We start from the raw sequence: 18663 nt of genomic DNA, 5'->3' as shown, positions 1-18663 counted from the left end.
ATTATAATGATCAAATGTGCTCCATAAACTATATGTTTCATTTAACTATTTAGAAAATTTTACCACAAACCTGGTAAGGACGAGAACAACTGTCTGGCTTGCCAGTGGCAAGTTGAACAAAAATATAATCTCCCTGGACAAGAGAAGGCCTTCTCTCAGCCAATCCGGGGACCACAAGGGACAAAAATAGGCCACCCCTCCTCCTCATACTCACCGACTCCATGTCATGAGCTCTCATCTCTACCTGAATCAGCAAAGCAAAAAACAAGCATGAAAAAAAAAGAGACTTCACATCCATTTAAATCTATTAGAGATCAGATCTAGTTACCCCCAAATGAATTTCTTCAATGTTAATCAAAGAGCTAAAAAACCTGGCATAGTTCAAAGTATTTAGCCCTTCCATTATGACATCAGGAATCTGCATAGCCTCAACCAGTTCACGGATTTCTTTTGGTATGGCATATTCAGGGAGCTTATATCTACTTGTTTGTGTAACTGGCCGATGTGGTCGAGAACCAGCAACATAATTGTCACACTCAAACAACTTTCTACGATGTGGAGCTCTTGAATAAGGTTTCTTACAGACCAAACCTTGTGATACTTTATCATCAGCCAACAAAAAAACAACTCGCTCAATTTTGTCAGAACCCGCATCAAAATGCACTACTGAAAAGTGTAAACCTATTTCTTTAGGTTTGCATGAAAGCCAAATAGTGAGAGTCTGCCTTGGTTGAAGCACCCTATCTTCCAAGGCATCTGACTCCACATATGCATCAATTTCTCTCTCATCAGCATTAACAGATGGTGGTTTCATCAACGAAAGGGCATATGAATTCTCTGGGTTAGATGAAAAGATTCGAATACTCCACAGTTCAACTGGTTCATCAGTGGTGTTTTTAATATAGATAGAATCCGATGATACTTCACCAAGAAAAGCGGATTGAGGTTTTCCAGCAATGAGAGGGAAGGGGATTGAAATCACAACAGGACCTGTCTCAAGTGGATTGAAACTACTTAGCGATTTATCATCCTCAAAATCTAAGAAACCCACATCACCCTTGTCTCCAATTTCAGAGTATTCTTCATCCCATTCCTTTTCGGCAATGGTGCTCATAGTGAATCAACCTTTAAGAGAAGTCAGGAATGACACTGCGAAAATTCAAGCAATATTACATCAATCTCCTAGAAATCATCATTGGGCTTCCAGAACTAAGATTTACCATTGGCAGCTGCAACAGCAGAAAAAGATTAGTCATACGATCATAAGTAAAGATGACAGATCATAAAACTTAGCAGTAGTAGGCCACACACCTAATTCGCCAGCAATATAGAAATTTCTGAGGGTATTCATGAAACATATATTACAAAAGGGAAGATCAAAAAGTCTGCAACAACACACTGAAATTAACAAAAACTAACAAGTATATGAAGAAAAGAGCTCAGCTTAACAGGGAGGAACCAATTTAAAGAACAAAGGTATCAAAAACATGCCACACACATCCTAAAAATACAAGATGAGTGGATAGATAAAAATACCTAGTGAAGGAGAATGTTAAAGATAAATAATAAGCAGTTTAAGAAGATTGACAAATTGATTTTTAGAAGCCTTAACCTGGAGCATTACATAAACATTTGATCTATTTAAGGAAAAGCACACAAGATGAGGAAAGCACGCAGGCCATTCCTAAGTTCATTCTTCGAATAAAAAAAAAACAGAAATCTTCACCCATGCCAGAAGTTGACAATAAATAAATAAAGTGTTTCACTATTTTGTGAAAACTATGGCAATGACAGCCTTTCAAGGTAAAACTACCCTCGCCAAATTCTAATCACCAGAATAAGATAGCTTAAATAATAAGGAAATTGTTGAACTTTGAGTAATATAAAAAGATTGTCCTGGAACAATTTATACAGAACTGACGATTAGAAGAATGATAGTATATCAATAAAATGTTTATCGAAACAGCACAAATCAAGAGCATGGCTACATTGGGGGGGGGGCAATGGGCCCAACCAACATAAAATATAACCACAACATCAAGCCTTTATCCCATTATGTGGGGTCGGCTACCTAAATACTTTTTTTGCATTGTGTCTTGTTAAGAGTCAAATTCTCATCTAAATCTAATAAATAAATGTCATTTCTAATATTTTCTTACCAAGTCTTTTTAGGTCAAACTCTACTTTTCTTAACATAAGTCAAATCTAATACATCTACTTATCCGGGTCATCGGAAGGTTATTGTTTTATGAGATTAAACCATCTAAGGAGACTCTCTCTAATCTTATCTACCACTCGAGCTAATCCCGTATATATACTCATTTCGTATACCGTCTCTTAAGAGTAAAACCACTCATCCACCTGAGTATCCTCATCTTTGCAACACTTAACTTAATATTATGCTTCTCTTTTAAAGGCCAACATTCTACACTATAAAGTATTGCAGGTCTCACTAACATCTCATATAATTTTTCCTTAAATTTGAGAGGAACTTTTCTATCACACAATAAGCTCAATGCATTCCTCCACTTCCACCATCCAACTTGAATTCTACTAATAATATCCCTATCTATTTCACCATCACTCTGAACAATAGACCCAAGATATATAAAATGTGTACTATTATTAATGACTTGATCACCCAAAGTCACAATCCCCCACTAGAACTATTATTACTAACATTACACTCCATATATTCAATTTTAGATCTACTCAAATGAAAGCCTTTAGACTCTAAAGTTGACATCCATAATTCAAGTTTACCTTCAACTCTCTTTTTAGTCTTATCAACAAGAAGAATATCATCAGCAAAAAGTATACACCAGGTTATAACCTCTTGCAAATGTCTAGTGAGAAGATCCATGATTAAAGAAAAAAAGATATGGGCTTAAGACTGATCCTTGATGTAATCCAACTAAAATAGGAAAATACTAGGTCAAACCACCTTGTGTTTGAACACAAGTAACAGCTCCTGTATATATATACTTAATGAGTTGAATATAAGCATTATGAACAACTTTCTTATGTAGAACTCTCCATAGCACTTCTCTAGGAATTTTATCATATGCTTTCTCTAAATCAATAAAAAATCATATGTATATCCTCCTTATTCTCTCTATACTTCTCCATCAAACCTCTCAATAAATGTATAGCTTCCATCGTAAACCTACCTGGCATGAATCCAAATTGATTTGAGAAATATTAATGTCACGCCACAACCTATGCTCCATAACTCTCTCATATTTTTAAAGTATGACACATTAACTTGATTCCTCTATAATTCGCACAATCTTGTGCATCACCTTTCTTCTTAAAAATAAAAATCCATACACTCATTCTCCACTCATCTGACATATTTTTACTCTTCAAAATAATATTAAAAAGTTTAGTAAGCCAAGATATTCCTTCATCTCCTAAGCATTTCTCACCTCTATTGGGATATCATTAAGTCCAACAGCTTTTTCACACTTCATTTTCTTTAAAGTCTCTTTAACTTTGGCTTTACTAATATGCTGATAAAAACAAAAAAAAAAATTTTATTTAGGATGCTAAAGTCACTATAGTCAATTGAATGCTCATAATCTTCATTAAAAAGTTTAACAAAATATCTCATCTACCTCTGTTAAATATCCTCTTCTAATAAAAGCACTTTTTCATATTCATCCATAATATACTTCGCTTGAACTAAATCATTATTACTCATATCTCTTTGTTTAGCTAACTTATAGATATATCTTTCGCCCTCTTTAATATCTAATATATTATATAAATCATTAAAAGCTAAAATCTTTGCATTGCAAATTGCATTCTTACTCTTTACAAGCATCTTTATATCTTTTCCAATTATCAGAATTTTTACAACTAAACTAATTTTAATAACAAATGTTCTCATTTTTTATTATTTATTACATATTTTGATTTCACCGCCAACTATTTTCACTATTAGTAGTTTTTACCTTTGATGCTCTAAGCCTCTAAGCACATCTTTTGCAATATTTTTAATATCACTAGCAACTTTTTTCTCATATAACATTAGTTTCCTCATGCACAAATAAAATTTCAAAATCTAGAATCTTACTCTCATAAATATTTTTGTTAATATTTTTTAAATGTCCTCATCCAATCCTAGAACAACGATTTACTTTATTTTTTATTTTATGCCCCTTCATCTTAAAGTCCAAAACTAGTAAGCAATGTTGGATACATAAACTTTCACTCATAATAACTTTACAATCTTTGCAATCTAAACGATCTATTTTTCTTATAAGAAATAATTAATTAGAATTTTACTATATCCATTATTATAAGTGATGAGATGTTCATCTTCTTTCTCAAATAAGATATTAGCAATTATAAAATCATAAGCTAAAAAAATCTAATATGATCTTATCACCTTCATTAGTCACTCCAAAGTCATTGCCATCATGAATGCTTTTAAAATCATCTACCTCTCTATTAATATGTTCATTTAAATCTCCTCTAATAAAAAAACTTTTTTCGAAAGATATCTTTTGTATTAATTTTTTTATGTCATTCTAAAATTTTAATTTTGATCATATATTCAAATCTATTTGAGGAACATGAACTCTTATAATATTAATAATCTTAATATCGATAATAATTTTTAAAGATATAATTCTATCTCAAATTCTATTAATTTTAATAGCATTCTCCTTCAAACTTTTATCCCAACCAACATAAAATAAGCAAAATAAATAAATAATGAAACCGTAACACATAGTCCACCACTGTCCACGGCCAACCCTAAATCCCTGATTCTTGGTCCCTCTCATGAAAAGCACACAAACTGCAGAAGCTTGCAAGGTTAAGGATGTAACTGGCTCCATTCACACCAACCCTCGCCATTTGTTTTCCATCATTGATAGCCAGCTAGCCCTTTGTCGAGTCAATTATTTCCTTCCACTCAACAATCTCCCTATTAGAAGGAATAAAATTCTTAGCTGAAAAGACTTTATTTTCATATTTATATTTGGTAAATTTGAAAATAAATTGAATCTAAAATAAATGTGGAGTAGATGCTAAAACATTCATCTAATACAACCAAATAGGGTAATTAGAGATGGGAATTAACTGGGAGAGAGAAGAGGAGAAAAGAATAACCCTGATACGTCACCAAAAATAGTCTCGATCAAGCACGAATCTCGAGGTAAAATCAAGTTGAAAACTTTAAAAATTAGATCGTAGACCATCTGAATTTCGATTTCAGCAAACTTACAGTCAAACTGAGCGTCTCAGAAACACAAATCCAACGACACCAAAATCGACTCAATTTGAGCTCAAATGAGTCCAAATCAAAGACTTGAAGCATTTGTGGAAGGATCGAACCACAATTTGGGTTACCAAACGATATCCAATCATGACATGCTTATAGTCGAATCGAGCGGCTCGACGAGACGAATCGAGCGGCTCGACGAGACGAATCCAACGAGCCCAAGATCATCAAATTCTGATATCATTAAGAATCAAATATCCATTGAATGGTGCATGAACGTAAGAATCAAGATCGACCGTCCATTCGAACCACTCCAAATTTACCATTGATCTTCCACTTATTTTCAAGCCACGCCACTCAAGAATTCTATAAATAGAGCCCCATTTCCTCATGAATGAGAGAGGGGAAGAGGCCAAGAGAGAAGAAGGAACATAAGGAAGAAAGCTCCAGCCGCCTAGCTCCTCCTATACCACCGCCGGAGTGCTGCCGCACCACCGCCGGACCACCAAGGGACGCCGGAGTGCTGTCGCACCACCGCCGTAGTCTTGCCGCACCACCGCCGGACCACCAAGGGACGCCGAAGTGCTGCCGCACCACTGCCGTAGTCTTGCTGCACCACCGCCATACCACCAAGGGACGCCGGAGTGCTGCCGCACCACCGCCGGAGTATTGTCGCAACACCGCCGTAGTTCTGCCGCACCACCGACGGACTACCAAGGGACGCCGAAGTGCCATCCGAAACTGAAGTATCCCCTGACACTAAAGTGCCACTACCGATCCACCGCCTGACACCAGAGTGCCGCCGGACCACCACCTGACAGTGGAGTGACGTTGGACTTTTGTAAAACTCTCAGTTGATATTTGTAATCTGGTCGTCTTCAAGGACGAGTCATACCATTATACTTTCCTCAAATTTTAGTGGAATCATCTTCAACTGGGCTAGGCCCCGTGATTTTTTCCCTTTTCAGGTTTTCCATGTAAAAAATATTGTGTTCTTTGTGTGTGAGCTGAATATCCGTGCAACGCTAAGACGTAGAATTATAACTCTATCGCCACGTATATTCTAGCCTGCAACAAACCCTATCTTTAAAAAATGAATTACATTAAAGAAATTACAATTAGTAGATTTGAATGTACATCGAATGTAAAATTTCATGATCTTGTATCACTTTTTTTTAAGTTGCTAATTCTTATTATAAAGATTAAGTTTGTGTTTTAATTACTAACCTAATTGTTAAATTTAGTGTTTTAATATTGTCATTCATCATCTCTCTTGAGCCTTCTCCAATTTGTTGTTATTGTATGTTTCTCTCTAGCTTTGATAAATTTTTTTAGCAGAATAACATAACTACTTAAGTTTGATGCCTAAGCTTTGATGGTGAATGAGTTGATTTTTTTTAATAACAAGTGAATGGTTAGAGCTGTCGTCGTAAGCCTCAATATATTTTTTTCACACCAACAAACTAATCGCTTCAATATTATGAAGGGATACATTTAAAGAAAAGTTTAAGTTAATGAATTCCACGCATCAAGTACTATCATTAGTGTTGACTGTAATATAAATTCCAAATGAATCTGTTTAGAAACCAACTTAGATAACTGTCCTTCAGATCTTAAATTAAGGAAAAAAGTTTCAAAATAACATCCTAATGATCATGATGGAGTATGAAGAGCAAGCCAACCTCATGATCATGATCTCCCACAATCATATAATGGAAATAAAATGCATAAATTTAAGCCAGCAAGGTTTGATAAATTCAAATGTATTAGGAACATAGTATTATAAAAGATGCAACTTGTTACTTATTTTAACACCTTTGTAGACTAGACGCAAAAGAACATGCAAAATATGATAGTCTTGACACTAAAGGATTTCCAAATTGAAAAAAGAATGATAAACTTTAAGTTCATATTGGTCACTTTAATAGGGTTCATAAAATTGCTTGAAGAAAGTACAATAATTTAATGAATCAAGATCCACACATTAGTTTTTCTTACAACAGACTATTTGATCAAATTCATGCAGATTATCCAATGCAATTAACTGCAACTATAGATTGTGTATGTTCTCTTTTGTAACAAGGCTTAGCTTCTCATAGCCATAATGAATTTGAAGATTCTGAAAAATCTAAAAAATAAATTGAACTATTGCACTTCTTAATAACCCATAATGAAGAAATAAAAATGTTATCCAAAAAATAGTCCTAAAAATAACAAACTTATTTATCCCAACATTCAGAAAAAAATTACACATGTCGTTGATGTTGAGATTTCACATGTTATCATTAATGAACAAGGTAATAATTTATTCAGAATTCTACTAAATGAGTCTCGAGATACATCAATGAAAGAATAAGTGGCTATTGCACATTATTTTTTTGATAAAAAGAGGACGTGTCATTGAGCGTTTTATTGGGATTGTGCATAATGCGGAAACATATGTTTCAACCCTTAAACAAGCAATTAAAGCTCTTTCTACAAAGCCTAGATTAAGCATTGCACAACTACGTTGTCGATAACTTTCAAAAAAACCACATGGTCAATAATATGATGAGGCAAGCAATATGTATTGTGAGTTTAATAGTCTAAAAACTTTGATTACGAATGATAATTATTTGGCATATTATATACATTATTTTGCACATCAACTTCAATTAGAATTGGATATCATTGCTAAAAATTATATACAAATTGCATATCTTTGCAACATAATCACCAATTTGATAAAAATAGTTATGAGTTCATACAAAAGAAGATATATTCTATGGGAGAAACAACTCAATAAACATCTTGAGCAATTAAGAAATGAAAAATTATCAACTAGTAGAGACTAGAGAGTTAAATAAAAAAATTGATCTTCAATGAGTTGGAGATACATGTCAAAGTTCACACTCTAGGTCACTTGTTAGCCTGCTTCTTTTATTTGAAACTATTATTTAAGTTCTAGAAATAATAATACAAGATGATTAAGCAGCAAGCAAATAGGTAAAACATATGTGCTACTAATTTCTACATAATATTTTGAATTTATTTTTTGTTTGCACTTGACAAAGTCAATATTGGGGATCATAGTTGACTAATCTCAAGTTTTATGGAAAAATAAATGAACATAATAAATGGTACCACTTTGGTTAAAGTTTCTAAAAAAAGACTTCAAAATAAGAGAGATGACGGGTAGAGCACTTTAATTGAATAGGTTCAATTATATTTATAATCGTTGCTGGAAACTGCAACATATTACAAAACTCAGAACAAATGACTGAAACTTCTGCAAGCCCATAAAAGTTCATTCGGAAGAAAAGGAACTCAAAAAGAAGAAAGCGGGAATCTTGACCTGTGAAATTCATCTCATTACAATCTAATGGTAAACAGATACTACCTAGAGGAGCCAATGGATTTCTTATGATTCAGGTTTAACAGGAGAAGATAAAAAATCCTTGACTATTAGAAAAGGCAAGCAACAAGAGAGTTTATAGAAGTGGGTACGCGTTGGATTCAAATCAGTCCCACAAGCCATCTCATATTCATTAGGGCATCTCCAACCGAACGGCAAACACTTGTTTGCCGTTCTTGTTTTGCTCCAACCGATTGCCATTTTTTACCCCATTTGATCGCCGATGAACAGTGCGACGCCAATATTGGCGTCGCACCTCACGCCATTTTTTGCTCTCAACCGGAAAAACGCGCGAAAGGGAGGGCGATCGTTACCTTCTCAAAAACACCTAAAATGGCGTTCGATTGTAGCATCACCGCGCCATTTTGGAGTTTTGCGTTACTTTGCAGTGAAAAATGAAGTTTTCGGTTGGAGATGCCCTTAATACGCTCGCAAATCATATAAAAATTTCCTCAAAATGCAGCACATCAAATCTATCAAATAGATTAAATAATAAAAATTTAAAAAAAAAACAATTCAAAATTTTTTTAAAAATCTGGTCCAATTTGTATTTTACCAAAATAGTAAGGTGATGCGAGGAATAGGCTTTATGAACAACGAATAATGGCTGTCGACCTAACAAGGGGAGTGAGAAATCCTCTTGCAGAGCAATGACACTTCATTAGCAGAACATTAAAAAGCTGTAATCTCTTCCAACGAAATCGCTGCAGCGTCTAGGTTCAAGTAATCGAACTCCGTATGCTGTCCCCGTCAATAAAGATGAACTAAACCATAAAATCAAAAATCTCAGAAACCCCGATTCTCAAATCCAAGAAGAAGAAAAACAATGTCTCCGTTATTTCCAGAAAAAATAAATGAATATTAACCAACCGAACCTAAAATCAACAGATTCCTTACTGCCAGCAATATACTCGTAACTTGTAATAAGTAAGGCATTCTCCAAGACAGTGAGCTAAAGTTTCACTCCCCTTTTCTGCATCCGACGCTCAAAGGGTTAAAGGGGTTAACGAAAAGAGAAGATCAAAATGAGTTGAAAATAAAAATTATATATATATATATATATGCTCTTAAAAATAGTTTAAATTTTTTTATTAAATTATGAATAATTTTAATATTAATCAAAATTAATTTAAATAAAGTCCTTCTTTCTGGTTTTTATTAGTTTTTTTAGAGAAATAAAATCCTTGCTACAAAATTTTTTTTTTTTTTTTCTTGCTAAGCTCTCAATAAAAAGTATATTTTGATTATTTTACTCCCAATTAAAATGTGAATGTAACCCCACAGCAACAAACTCTATTTTCTTTTAATGGATACATATTATTAATTTAAAAATATCCTCAATACTTTTCTTACGGGTCTAAGATTGACATTATCTTATTATAAAAAAAAATTGTTGTTAGATTGATAATTGATACATCACGCGAAAATTAGCTTGATCGGGCACGAATCTCGAGGCAAAAGCTAGTTGGAAACTTCAAAAATTAATTTTGGGAGCACCAGAACTTCTATTTCAGCGAGCTTACAGTCAAACTGAGCGTCTCGGAAATACAAACCCAACGACACCAAGATCGACCCAATCCGAGCCCAAATGAGTCCGAATCAAGCGCTGTTGGAAGGTTCAAACCGTAATTTGAGTTACCAAACGGTCTTCGATTTTGACAAGCTTATACTCGAATCGAACAATTCTTCCCAATTTGCAACAGAGTTCCCTTCTGACGCTGAAACTCCGCCCAAGAGAAGTCGGAGTTCTCCTTTGTCAACAACAGACGTTGGACTTCTACCCGACGTCGAACCTTCACTCTTTGCTAAGTTTCTACCCGACGCCGGACTTCTACCGGTTATCGGACTTCGCTAGACGTCTACGCGAAGATGGATTTCTTTCCATTGCTGGACTTCTACCTGACGCTGTCCTACTGATCTTCGTCGTCTGACTACAGTCCTTCCGACCTCTGTCGCCAGCCGACTACGGTCCTCCTGACTTATATATGTCGCCCACCGACTACAGTCTTTCCGACCTCCGTCGCCCGCCGACTACGGTCCTCCTGACTTACGTCACCCGCCGACTACAGTCCTCCGTCGCAAGCTGACTACGGTCCTCCTGACCTATGTCGCCCGCCGACTACGGTCCTTCCGACCAAACGAACATGTCAACAATGACTCTTTGTATTTACATCATGTAATGTACTCCATAAGATGTACATCAAGCTAAGGCCTTCTCCCAAGGAAGGGCCTCATCTGTAATCGACTGCAAATGCTAGTGGATTCGTTCAAACTGGGCTAGGCCCCGTGGTTTTTCCCCCTTTTATAGGGGTTTTCCACGTAAAAATCTTGGTGTCACATAAATGCTAGACCCTCTCTCTTATCTGATTGCGTGCCAGATTTTCGTACAATGCTAAGACGATAAACTTTATATTTCTCTACCGCCGCGAATACTCCTGGACGCAACAATAATATAAAAAGATAACTTATATGCTTAAAAAACATATAATTGTGAGCGCATGGTCTTGATACATATTACAAATAATTTTTCTCTTGTGGCTTCATATTTTTTAATGGCTATACACTCATTTTATTACCAAAATTATTAAAAATGTTTTTTCAATATAAGCAATAAGGAAATCATTCATCTAACAGTCTTTCATATGATCAAGTAATCGACATTTTACAATCATCGTAGCATTGAATACTTATTCAATCCTTGTTATAGCAATTGGTAATATCAAAACAAGCTTTATAAAAAAGAACACCAAATAATAAATATTATTTTCCTTAGTCTCTACTAATTTCAATGTAACCTCTATAATATCTTTTAACCTTACAAATGCATTAGTAGTCTCATATCCATGATAAAATTCTTATGTTTGTTGTCTAATATACAAAATATAAATGTGAAAGGCATTAAGGATAATATTTCACTAAACATCAATCATTATTTATTAAAAGTTGAACATGAATCGTATGGACTCAAGCATCTCACATATAGAAGCAACTTGATATTTATATCATAAAATCTATTATTAAGTTTTGACTTTGCATATTTATATTGAGCAAATAGATAAAATCGATATAGTGTATATTTGTGATTACTTTAATATAAAGAAAAATTAAAGCATTGCATAATATTACAGTGTATATGCTCACTTTTTTGTGCATTGTTCGATCCATATAGTATTCTTATCTCAATAACCTCAATAACATATCCAAGCAAAAGACTTATGGCCTGTTTAGGACAGTTGTAATGTTTTATAATGTTGATTGTGAAGAAAATAATGTCACTGCTATAGTTATTAAAATTTATAAAAAAAACTGTGAGAAAATAGTAGAAAAACAAAATTATGATTATTTTATAAAAAACAAAGCGGTAAAAAAATTGTCCTAAATGGACCCTTAATTTGAACTGCAAAGTGTATCTCTAGCTCGTTTAAGAGCTTTTTTTCAATCCTATATCACTAAAAAGTTTGATATTTCTTAATTATTTGATAATTTTACTATTTTGATTTTTCTCATTATATATATATATATATTGCTTGAACTCTAAAAATTATATTTATCATATTTATAATTCTATTGAAAAGTGAATAAAATAAAGGCTTCATTTTGGACTACATTCTTATTACTTTCTAAAACAGCTTTCTAGTACACAATTTTTTATTTTAAAAAATATTTATACTAAATAATTAATTTAAGAGGTGGCAAAAAAATTGTCCCAAAGAAAGCCTAAATATACATTTTTTCATCACAACTAATAGTGATGTTGAAACTACTGAGCAAAATAATGTATATAATATTATAAACAATTACTTTTCATAATCTAAGTTTTTTGTCCATTAAACTTATCAATTTATCAAATATTACTTTTATTAGAACGTTAGAAGAGGATATTCAACAAATATGGATGATATATTTTTATAAACTCTTCAATGAAGATTTTAAGAATGCGATTGACTATAGTGACCTTAGCACTCTAAACGAAAATGAATATTTTGACCAACATATTCATAAAATTGAAGTTAGAGATGCTTAAAAAAAGTGTGGAAAAGCTGTTGGACTTGATGATATCCCAATAGACATGTGAAAATGCTTAGGAGATGAAGGAATTTCTTGATTTATTAAACTTTTTAATATTATTTTGAAAACTAAAAAAGTGTCAAATGAGTGTGTTGATTCTTGTTTTTAATAATAAAGATGATGCACATGATTGTGCGAATTATACGTGATTTAAGTTAATGTGTCATACTTTAAAAGTATGGGAGAGAGTTATGGAGCATAGGTTGTGGCATGATACTAATGTTCTCAAAATCAAATTGGATTCATGCCAGATAGGTATACTATGGAAGCTATATATTTATTGAGAGGTTTGATGGAGAAGTATAAAGAGAATAAGGAGGATATGCATATGATTTTTATTGATTTAGAGAAAGCATTTGATAAAGTTTCAAGATAAGCACAATGGAGACTTTTACATAAGAATGGAGTTAATAATGCTTATATTCAACTCAGTAAGGATATATATGCATGAGCTGTTACTTGTGTTCAAACACAAGGTGGTTTGACCAAGTATTTTCCTATTTCAATTGAATTACATCAAAGATCATCCTTAAGCCCATATAATTTTGCTTTAGTCATGAATGTTCTCACTAGATATTTTGTAAGAGGTTGTACCCTAATGTATGTTTTTTTGTTGATAATGTTCTTCTTATTGATAAGACTAGAGAGGGACTTGAAGGTAGATAAAAAATCGAATATATGGAGTGTAATTTTAGTAGTAATAAATCTAATGGGGGGATTGTGACTTTAGACGATCAAAGTATTAATGAGAGTGCACATTTTAGGTATCTTGAATCTATTTTTCATAGTTATGGTTAAATAGATGGGGATATTATTAGTAAAATTCAAGTTGAATGGTTGAGGTGCAGGATTACAACATGTTAGTTGTGTTATAAAAAAGTCCCCCTCAAACTCAAGGGGAAATTCTATCAAATGGTGGTGAGACCTATAATGCTTTATGGTGCAGAATGTTGGCCAAAGCATAATATTAAGTTAAGTGTTGTAGAGATGACAATGCTAAGGTGGATGAATGGCTTTACTCTTAGAGACAGGTTACAAGACGAGCATATAGGTGAAAAAGGTTGGAGTAGCTCAAGTGGAGGATAAGGATAGAGAGTCTCCTTAGATGGTTTGGTCACAAAAAATGGCGGTCGTCTGATGACCCGATTAGGAGAGTAGATGCACTAAATATGGCTTATGTTAAGAAAGGTAGATGTAGACCTAAAAAGGCTCGCTTGAAACTTTTTAGAAATGACACTTCTTTATTAGATTTAAATAAGAATCTGACTTTTAATATAACATAATGGAGAAAGAATGATTCATGTAGTTGACCATATGTAATGTGATTAAGGCTTGATGTTGTTGGTTATTGGTTGTTGTTGTTGTAAACTTATAAATTTATCATAAATGTTGCAACCATACATATTTAAAAAATGACAACATCTTAGGAGCTGAGTCGAGTATAACTAAGTTCGCAACACGCATTGGGGGAGCACGAAATTGACGGAGTGACAGATGTGGGGAAATATCAGGGGTTCAAATAAGTAGAACCGACTCGCATGTCGACAAAAGCTTATTTGACTCGTTAACTAGCTTGCGAGAGTCGAGTTTATAGAGTTTCGAGCTCAAGCTTGTGTAGAAGTTTGAGCTCAAGTTCGATCAAGATGCTACTTTGCTAGATTACTCATCGAGCGACTTGAGTATAGAAGTGAACTACGAAAGATGAAGGAGGAAGGCAGAATCGTGGGGACGGGCTTGGATGCGCTCAGACACGGAACCACAAGGGACGGGCTCAAACACGCTCTAACATGGAAGGTTTAATAACTGGATCAGGCACGAACTCGCTAAAGCGTGGAATCACAGGCGGGCTTGGACACAGAGCTAGGGGGGCTTGAACTTGAAAGGTAGAATTGTGAAGGCGGGGTTGAACGTGGAACTGGGAGGGCGGGAGCTGGAACGTGGAAGGAAGAACCACGGGGTTGGGCTCGACGCGCTCGAATGTGTAAGGCAGAAATACAAGGGCATGCTCGAATGTGCTCGAACGTGGAAGGCATAATCGCGGGAGCGGGCTGAAACGTATAACTGCGAGGGTGGGCTTGGATGTGCTTGGACGTAGAAGGCAAAACCGTGAGGGCAGGCTTGAATGTGGAATTGCGAGGCCAGGCTCGAACACATTCTGATGTGGAAGGCAGAACCGCAATACACGGGCCCAGACACGCTCAGACGTGGAAGGTAGAACCAAGAGGGTGGGCTCAAACGCTCTTAAACGTGGAAGGCAGAACCGCAAGGACGAGCTCGAATGCGGAACTATGAGGGTGGGCTCGGACGACTCAAACATGGAAGGCATAACCACGAGGATGAGCTTGGATGCGCTCAGATGTGGAAGGAAAAACTGCTACAGCGGGCTCGGATGCGGAGCTTCGAAGTTGGGCTTGGACGCCCTTGGTGTGGAAGGCTGAACCACGGGGGCGGGCTCGAATACAAAACTGCCAGGGTGGGCCCAGACGAACTTGGATGTGGAAGGTGGAAGAGCGGCGTCAGCTCGGATGTGGAATGCTGAAGTAGAAACAAAGCACAAACACGAGAATTGGTATGCCTTGAGAGTTGGCTCACGAGTCAAGGCATCCACTGCTGCAAGCTGAGCTCGAGCTCAAGTTAAGTATAGCTCTAACTTAACTTGAATCATTTGCACAATTGCACCTATGAGCTATAAACAACTTCAAATAACCCGACCCGGCCTGCCGATGTCCGACCCATTATGTGATTACTGTCACTGACGGTAGCGATTGAGACATCGAGTCATTGAATATCCACAGCCTACATCATACGCTTGCTCCCAAAGTTTTCCCGGATAAAACAGTCGGCCTCCTCCCCTCTTTTCCCGAATTCGCTATCACTTCAGCCCCGATCTCCGTTTTTTTGACGCCCTCAAACAAATTCAAAATAAGGAGACGCCGTGAAAACGGAAATTGGCTACCATGACTTGTTCCATACTGTGGAGCTGAAGACTTTTCTATTCAGTCCATACTCGGCACCACGGTCTCTCCGAAACCCTGCTCTCTGTCTCTCCACTGATATATTCCTGCAAATGAAAATGATCATAGCAAATGAACAAGTTAATTTTATTCCATTTATTGGTCGAGGAGAAATTGAGTGAAAAAATAACATTTCTTTTTTTTTTTTGGCTAGGAGGACGAACCAAGAAATTGAACAATGAGGACAACCTATCAGCTTTTCTTCACCTTTTCACTGAGTTTTATCAGAGATTCATAAAGAGAAATATGACTATTTGTAATTTGCTTAAAAACAAACACAACCTAATAAATTTGAATTGCTGCTGTTGCTGTTTTCATTTCTTTCAGTAAACTTACCTTGTTTTGCTCCTTCTAGGAACTGAAAAAATAACATATATTTGGTTTTTTTTTTTTTGCGCCCTTTAAACATTCAAATTCGTTTTGTTAGCAGTTTTGCTTCTACTTATTGTATTTATTGTGTAAATGCATGGTTGTTAGAAACCTTTAGTCTTTTTCTATTTACCTTATTGGTCTAAAACATTATAATTTATTATACTGAAGAAGTCCCTCTAAATGCCATTAAAATGATGTTTTCGATTTTTGGAACATGTCTAATAATCTTAATAAGATTAGAAGACCGTTTGTTGCAACTGCAGCTTATATGTAAATGTGGAGGTAAAGCTTTTGTGGGGAAATCAAGTTTTTTGAAACTGCTGTGGGAATTATAAATATTTTTCTTTTGAAAAATAGACAAAAAACTTTATTGTAAGTACCTTACAGGAGGAGATTTGGTTGTAAAAAGTTGCTTTAATAGCAACAACTTTTTGAAAGTAACAATAAAGGAGTAGATAAATGAAAATGTAGCAAGGGTTTGAAAAGTATAGCAGTTAGAAAGCTGCCCCAAACATATCTTAGGACTGATGATTTACTGTGAGGTTGCAATGGACAAGGGTCATTAGTATAGATTTGTGGGATCAATGCAACATTTCCTGTATCTGAATTCATCCCTTTTCTTAGTTCTATGTTGGATGCAACATTTTTTCTTAAGATTACAATTGGTCTCTCTTTATATTGTGTTTTCTTTTCACATATGTAGCCAAATAAACTCGAGAGTTGATGGCTGTTTATTGACAGTGTTTGCATTGATGACCTTATTGTCTTGCACTGAGTATCTTAATGAAATATCTATTATATTTTTTTATCTTTGAGTTGCTTCAGTTGAGTTTAACTTATTTGGATTGATTATAAAGTTGTTATAGATGATCATACGGTTTATGTGTTATGCACTGTTTTAGAAGCATTTATTAGGCGTTGCTTGGGTGTTGGTCTTCTGTGGTTTAGACCCTAAATGTCTTAGAGTACGAAGCTTGCTTTTTATGCCTTAGTGTGCTTGTAGCACTCATTTCTTATTAATAATTTTATTGGCTTTTTAAATGGTCACAAGGGTAGACCTTTGGTCAAATAAGTTAATCCAAGATAATTTTACGTTAAATACCTATTTGTCTGCCCAAACGCTACGAGTCGAGTAGGATGCACTCAAACAACCTCCAAACTTTGTGTTTATAGTCAAAATATGTCCCTTGATTAGTTGTATCTAACAAGTTTAGGATAATATAATGAGTTTGTTAAGGCATTCATATGCTTAAAAATATGATAAGATGATCAATTCACATAGCCTAATTAAGTGCATAAGGTAATTCTAGATAAGACTTGGATTGTCCCCATCAAAATCCATAAATAAACATAGTTATACCCATTTTTCATCAGTATAAAGTTAAAGAGAAATCTATGATTCGTAGAGAAATTGATAACTTTTTCTGCAATCTGTTAGATCGGTCCAACCAGTCCTCACGGGACCGGCTTAGACGGAACATGCGGAAGAGTTCCGCCTCTTCCTGTACGCACGACCGAGCCGCCAAAGCCAACAAAGTGATTTAGGAAGGATTTTTTGGGGAGTTAGGAGGGAAATTTGAATGTAGGGATTGTTTAGGGATTTTCTTTTGAATTGTATGCATTAAATAGTTTGTTTTCCTAGTATTAGGGCATCTTGAATTTGGGCTAAAACTTGAGATCTCTTAGGTTTATGTTTTTTTGGGCTCTAGTAGTGTCTAGAGATTTGGGATAGATAGATCCTCCTCTCGAATTGAGGATCGACTGTATCTTGGTATTTTCCTTTTCCCTTTTATCAATAATACAAATTATATATTGTTTTTATGTTTTTTTGTGGAGAATTCTCGCTGTTTTCCGAGGATTGATAGGAAATAGTTGAGATCTACAATTGTTTCCTATCACAATCATTCGTTGTCCGTCGTGGACTGATGTTTACACCAATCGTCATGTTACTCGATATTGGTCATTAACCAACATCAATGCCAATCTTTGCCTACCGTATGATATTAGTTGTCAACTAACAATAACACTCATCACCTTCTACCAATCGACATCGACTATCAACTAATATTGACACTCGCCATTATGGATGACCTGATAATAAGCATGCGGGCTTCGAATTGTCCTATATGCAGGGAGAGTTTTAACTGATTATGTTCCATGAAAAGTTTTTGGATGGCATATTGGATAGAGATAAGATATTACCCAGAGATTATGTCATATGAGTGAGGACTTTAAGATTTGAGTTCTTGTTTCCTATAGGCGTAAGGCCCTATAGTCAATTACCCCTCTCGATAATAAAAGAACACTATCAATTAATGTTAGCTATTAAACATAAACTTAGTATCCAGCGTATAGTAGCAACTGGATTAGATATTTAAAATTTAAAATTTATCACTGCACACTTAAAGTGGATGCAGGGGGATTTATGATGGACCTGATTAAGATCCTATGGTTCAATCGTTTTGGATCATCATGATTCCTAGTCTTGTTAGTCAGACGAGGTAATCCACCCAACCTGACCGAATGATCCTTACTGATAGCCATGAGTTTATTCGTTCAAGGATGCCTTGTGGACTTGGGGT

General features: G+C 35.1%; 1 protein-coding gene across 6 annotated transcripts in view; it reads right to left on the bottom strand.

The window, feature by feature from the left end:
• Positions 1-9600, bottom strand: part of LOC110108027 (probable RNA helicase SDE3) — a 28921-nt gene extending 19321 nt beyond the window's left edge. For 2 of the 6 annotated variants that reach the window (XM_028699623.1, XM_028699620.1), the window contains exons 1-3: positions 9184-9595; positions 329-1229; positions 71-244 (exon numbers count right to left, since the gene is read on the bottom strand). In XM_028699623.1, coding sequence (XP_028555456.1) covers positions 71-244; positions 329-1114 — 960 coding nt within the window. In that variant the 5' untranslated portion in view covers positions 1115-1229; positions 9184-9595. Of the gene's footprint in view, positions 1-70; positions 245-328; positions 1230-4838; positions 4909-9183 lie in introns of those variants that run through there. The other 4 variants (XM_020838520.2, XM_028699621.1, XM_028699622.1 and 1 more) reach the window with 4 other exon arrangements.
• Between the last annotated feature and the right edge of the window lie 9063 nt (positions 9601-18663).

This window comes from Dendrobium catenatum, unplaced genomic scaffold (assembly GCF_001605985.2).
Source record: "Dendrobium catenatum unplaced genomic scaffold, ASM160598v2 fragScaff_scaffold_1347, whole genome shotgun sequence".
Lineage (NCBI taxonomy): Eukaryota > Viridiplantae > Streptophyta > Magnoliopsida > Asparagales > Orchidaceae > Dendrobium > Dendrobium catenatum.
Note: the sequence above shows the minus strand (reverse complement) of the source record. Positions and strands in the feature narration are given on the sequence as shown.